This window comes from Pundamilia nyererei, unplaced genomic scaffold (genome assembly GCF_000239375.1).
Source record: "Pundamilia nyererei isolate P.nyererei 1_Seehausen unplaced genomic scaffold, PunNye1.0 scaffold00393, whole genome shotgun sequence".
In the NCBI taxonomy this organism is placed as follows: Eukaryota; Metazoa; Chordata; class Actinopteri; order Cichliformes; family Cichlidae; genus Pundamilia; species Pundamilia nyererei.
The window spans coordinates 206,760-212,108 of NW_005187794.1; the positions used below are offsets into that span (position 1 = coordinate 206,760).

General features: G+C 41.1%; 1 protein-coding gene across 5 annotated transcripts in view; it reads left to right on the forward strand.

Annotated features, from left to right (window-relative positions):
- Positions 1-4,763, forward strand: part of ehbp1l1a (EH domain binding protein 1-like 1a) — a 42,124-nt gene extending 37,361 nt beyond the window's left edge. For all 5 annotated transcript variants that reach the window (XM_005752981.2, XM_005752983.2, XM_005752982.2 and 2 more), the window contains 3 exons: positions 2,087-2,160; positions 3,089-3,203; positions 3,762-4,763. In XM_005752981.2, the coding sequence (XP_005753038.1) occupies positions 2,087-2,160; positions 3,089-3,203; positions 3,762-3,855 (283 nt within the window). In that variant the 3' untranslated portion in view covers positions 3,856-4,763. The remainder of the gene's footprint in view (positions 1-2,086; positions 2,161-3,088; positions 3,204-3,761) is intronic.
- The last annotated feature ends 586 nt before the right edge of the window (positions 4,764-5,349 follow it).

Below are 5,349 nucleotides of genomic sequence, written 5' to 3' on the forward strand. Positions count from 1 at the left end.
TCAGTCTGCCCCAGGGCAGCTGTGGCTACAACTGTAGCTGCCTCCACCAGTGTGTGAATGTGAGAGTGAATGAATAGTGGCATTGTAAAGCGCTTTTACATGTTCCATTCCTACTTGCAACACTATAAAAACATGCGTTTCATTTGTGGTTGTCACTGTGGTGCATGTTCTGCTCATGTATGTTTTGCTTGCTTATGCCAAAGATTTTAGCTTTTCTCTGTCGGCGGTTCAAGTTTTTGGTTGCGGGTGCTGTGAGAGGCGACTGACACATTAAGTCAACACGCTGACATTTTGTCCTTTTTTTCATCGATTTTGGATGAACAATTAATTACTAATTTATCAACAAGGTTTCTGCTCATGTTCAAACACTAAAAAAACGACCAAACATCTCGTTTGGGATGAGTTTCATACGCTGTACAGAGTCTTCAGTCCTCATTCTTTCATATTTTGCTGGGAAAATAGGAACTTAGTGCAGTGATTTGTTGAAATGTGCAAGAATACATAAAATTACAGCGTTTAAGGCAAAAAAACCAGAGTTTGTACAAATTGAACAAGCTTGAAAGTCAATATTTAGTATAACCACCTTCATTCTACAACACAGCTTGAACTCTCCTACACAATGTTTCGTGTAAGCTTCAGGATTCGTACGTAGGACATTCTTCTTCAGTTGTATCTGTTCTCTTCTCTTATCCCACACTGCTTCTATAATAGTAAGGTCCAAGCTCTGCGTAGGCCAAACCATACCTGATAGTGTGGTTTTTCTATCAGGTATGCTTTTAATGCACTCGCAGTGTGTTTGGGATTACTGTTTAATGAAGCTGCTGTCAGCCAGATGCTTTCCAGATAGGCGGCTGTAGCTCACGAGGTAGATGGTGGATCAATCCCAGTCTGCAGGCCAAATGTCATTGGGCAAGATATTAACCCTAAGTTGCTCTCTGATGAATGTGTGTGAATGTTAGTTAGTGAGCACTTAAAATCATAGAAGAAGATGAATGTGGCGTGTTATATGAAGTGCTTTGAGTACTCTGGCAGAGTAGAAGAGTGCTGTATAAGAATCAGTCCATTTACCAGAGGGTGGATCTGTGTTAATAATTCCATTCACTCTGACGAGCTCTAAGACAGCACTTACTGAATGCAGCCCTAAACTATGTCAGAGAGTTCTTGTGTAATTTTGGCACATGCCAGCCTTTTCTTCCTCTTTTCCTTCCTTAAGAATGGTTTCTCCGTGGCCTTCCACTGACACCATTTATCACGAGGCTTTGGTAACCAGTTGATGGGTCAGCGGACGGGGATCTTTCCTTTTTCTCAAGGACGTGACTTTAAGATATATTGTATATGAGGAATATATTTTTGTAGGTCTGTTTTTACCTTACAATGAAGAGTCCTGTGAAAATGGTCAGGTCCAAGCACAGAACTGAACATAAGTGAAAAAGCAGCCAGTGTCCCAAGAACCACTTTGACATGACAGGACAGTCTTAAAGGAGTAAGGGGTGGTTCAAGACTTTTGCATAGTACTGTATATCTCAGCACAAAGTTGCTGACTTGCTTCATGTTCACCAATCAGACATAACATTATGACCACTGATAGGTGAGGTGATTATCTCTTCATCATGACTCCTGTTAGTGTGTAAAATATTAGAAAGTAAATAAGTCAGATCCACAGAGGCCCAGCAGGACTTTAAGGATCTGTTGCTAACATCTTGGTGGCAGAGACCACAGGACATCTGCAGGGCTGCAGTGGAGTCCACGTCTCGACGGGAACGTCATTATTAGGCAGGTGGTCGTATTGGTGTATTTGGTAAATTGAGTGATACTCTTATAGCACGTTTCTACTCTGAGTACTCAAAGTGCTTTTTACTACATGCTACCTTCACCCATTCATATGCACACACACACACACACACACACACACACATCTTGGATTTTAGTATTTTACCTCTATTATGGTGGAGTGGTCAACTCTGTCATAACACTTTATAGCAAGGATCTTGGTTCACATGTTGGCTGGGGTTCCCACCTAAGACAAAGTTAAATGAAACACAAATGTTGTGTGTCATAAATCATTTCCATCTGTTCTGATTAACAGGCTTGAAGAACAAGACTTGGAACGAAGATTTGAGCTGTTAAACAAGGAGCTGAGGGACATGATGGCAATTGACGGTATTAAACTGTTTCATGTTCCCATAGTGGAGTTAAAACCTTGATTAGGGTTAGTTTAGCTCCTGAGATGTGTCAGCAGAGCTAAGAAATGGGAACTGACACCCTCTGTTTGAAAGCAAATCTCTGCTGAGAGATCAGCTGCTATTTGGTGCACGGAGTACAAGCAGAAACACAAAAAACACAAAATACAACCACAAAAACGACAAACAACCGAAACAACCTGTCAGTAAACTTTTCCTTTCCATCCTCACTTGGCAGGAGGAAATGTTTCACAGCCCACCTCAACAAAACCGTGACACAAAAGCTTTCATTTTAAATCACATCAAACTCATTCACATGAATTTCCTCAGTAACTTTGGCTGTGCAAACAGAAGATGTTTCACTTCAAACAGCTTCCTGTGACCTTTGACACTAGCTCCTTCACTTTTTCGACAAATAGAGACAAATTAAATAGAATTTGCACAACAAGAAAATCCAGTTGGTAAAAAAGAAGAAGCATTCAGAGAGTTCAGTACTCGTCACATGTTTTCCACTGCACATGTTTTCAAAACAGAGCTGCAGAGTCGACAACAGCAGAGTGGCCACAACCCTCTAATCACTCAACCTCTCACTCCACACCAAGCCAGGAGTCACTCAGTGTCTGTGTCACTAGAAATATTACCTGTGTAGTGACGTCCCTGCACAGAGCGTCAGCCTTTCATTTGGCAGGTCTTATCAAGCACAGTTGACAGCCACTAAATTCAGCGTGAAACTCGACGTCAGATTTGCTTTTTGACTTGACTTTTTATGAACGTTGCCACTTGATATCCTGGTATGTGGAACTTACTTTGTAACAGTAAGTTCCACATCTATACAGAAAAAAAGTAAGAAGCAGCTCGTTTCCTCCCTAAACTGTTCTCTGTCCCACCTCTGTGTCTGTGTGCTGCAGAGTGGCAGAAGACTCAGGCCCATAAACACAGAGAGCAGCTGCTGCTTCAGGAGCTGGTGTCACTGGTGAACCAGAGGGATGAACTGGTCCACAGTATAGATGCCAAGGAGAGAGGGTGAGACTCACGATACACACACGATAAACTATTCCTACACTTTCAGATTCAACTAAAAAGGGATTTCATTAGCCTGTATGAAACATCACAACGAGCCTGGAGGCAAATCACGGTTTCATATTCAGCTTTCAAACTCTACGTCCATCTTTTTTGCATTTTTATTGAACCTCTTGACTCAGCAATAAGTCGGTGATAACATCAGTCGTCTTTGAACAGATTTACTAGTTTCTGATGAGGAATTTACTCCTGTTTACCTGACCTCACCTTCTGTTTGTAAATGGTAAATGACCTGGGTCAGAGTGCCTTATAAGGTCTCAGCCGTTCATATACATTCATACAAGCACAACCTTCCAGTTAGAAGATGACCTGCTCTTCCTCTCGAGCTGCCGTCACCTCACTCATCCCCCTCTCTGTCGGTCTGTCCAGCAGCAGCCTTCCCTTCACAGTCACTACCCTAAATGACTGAAAGACACTTTTAAAGAAAAATGGACATCCACAGTTTTCCCAGCACAAAAGCATGTGCAGGCAGCTTGTAACCATCTCTCCTCTGGTCCTCAGAGCTGTGGAGGAGGATGAGCGTCTGGAGCGTGGCCTGGAGCAGCGCAGGAGGAAGTATGCTAAACAACAGAAAGAGAAGTGTGTGATGCAGTGACCACCGCAAACTTCCAAATGTTGGGCCAAGGCAGTTTTCTCTCCTCTGTCACCTGCTATCAGAATGAATGATGTGGTTTTAGGTCAGCAGTAAGTGCACATTCACACTGAATCTGAGAAGATTCAGAATTCACATTAAAGTTTGGCTTGAGTGGAAGTTTTGGTCTGCTTTGCAATTTTAATGTCTCAACATGTGCCACTAGGAACCCTTTTGTTACCTGATATATGCACTAGTTAAACCTCATGAACTGTTTGTAATGATGCAAAGTGGGTTTGAGTGTGGAAATGGTTGGAAAGCCTAGAATAGCTGGCTTAGACTGTGGATGATCTATAGATCCTAGAAGCTCCAGCAGCACAAAGCCAACAGCCTTACAACATTACAAAAAGCATCCGTGTCTGTTCTCCCGTGTGGGTCCGTTTTGTTTAGAGTTAATGGTTTCAAGCTGAATTCGGTGTAACGTGTGATTTTCAACAGCTTTGAAGAAAAAAACCACAAGAAAAGTCAAGGTGAGAATTTCACAAATGTAGGTGCTGCTGATTGGAGCTGAGTAGCCTTCACACAGATGTAACTGAAACAGCGAGTCGCCCTGTTGAAATGTGAATGATGTCACTCTCCCGCTGCTCAGCGTGTCAAATCAAAGTTTGTATTTAAGTGTCTCAGAGGTTTTATCTTGTGTTTGCAGTTCTCTGTTCATCATTCGTGTGTACCACAGCTTACATCTCGCCAAAAGCAGTGCCTTTTATAAAGTTTTATTAACACCTGTTACATTTAAAATATTTGTAAAGACGGGAAAATACTAAAAGCTTAAATACACATTTTATGCAATTTTGAATGTGTTTTAAACTGTGGGATTATATTTGCCATTCTTCCATAGAAATTCAACGTCAATAAACCTTCCTGACACAAAACTGCTTTTGTTACTTTGTTGTCACTTTCTTCTTCTTCTTGTTGCTTTAGCAACAAAAAGTAAAACACTGCTGAGGATTTTATAAAGACTTGTTTGTTCAAAACAAAAAGGGTGGTTTTCAGAATATCAAATAATTGTACGTGGATACATGTATAGTTGTATGATTACAGTGTAAAACCTCACTGAACAATAACATGCAGCATGAGTCATCTTCATCACCATAGAGTGACCTGCTGTTTCACATACAAACATTAGGACTGTTGTGTGGCCATTTTACAGATAATCTGAGGAACCCAAAGCTGTAGATACACTGTATGCACAGACTACAAAGACAACCCAAGTTTTAATATGATAATAATAGAAATTCATATGTAATAATGAGATATATCCTAAATGACATACCTTTGTGTACATGTCATTATCAAAGTGTTTATGAAAGTTATTTTTAATTTCATCAGACACTCACTGTCACAGTTTGGCTGAGACGCTGACTGTGTGGAGTGAGGAGGTGGACCCAAGTGCAGAGAGACAAAACCTGACGTAACAGAAAACCAGCCGTTTATTAAGGCTGGCAAAACTAAACCTAA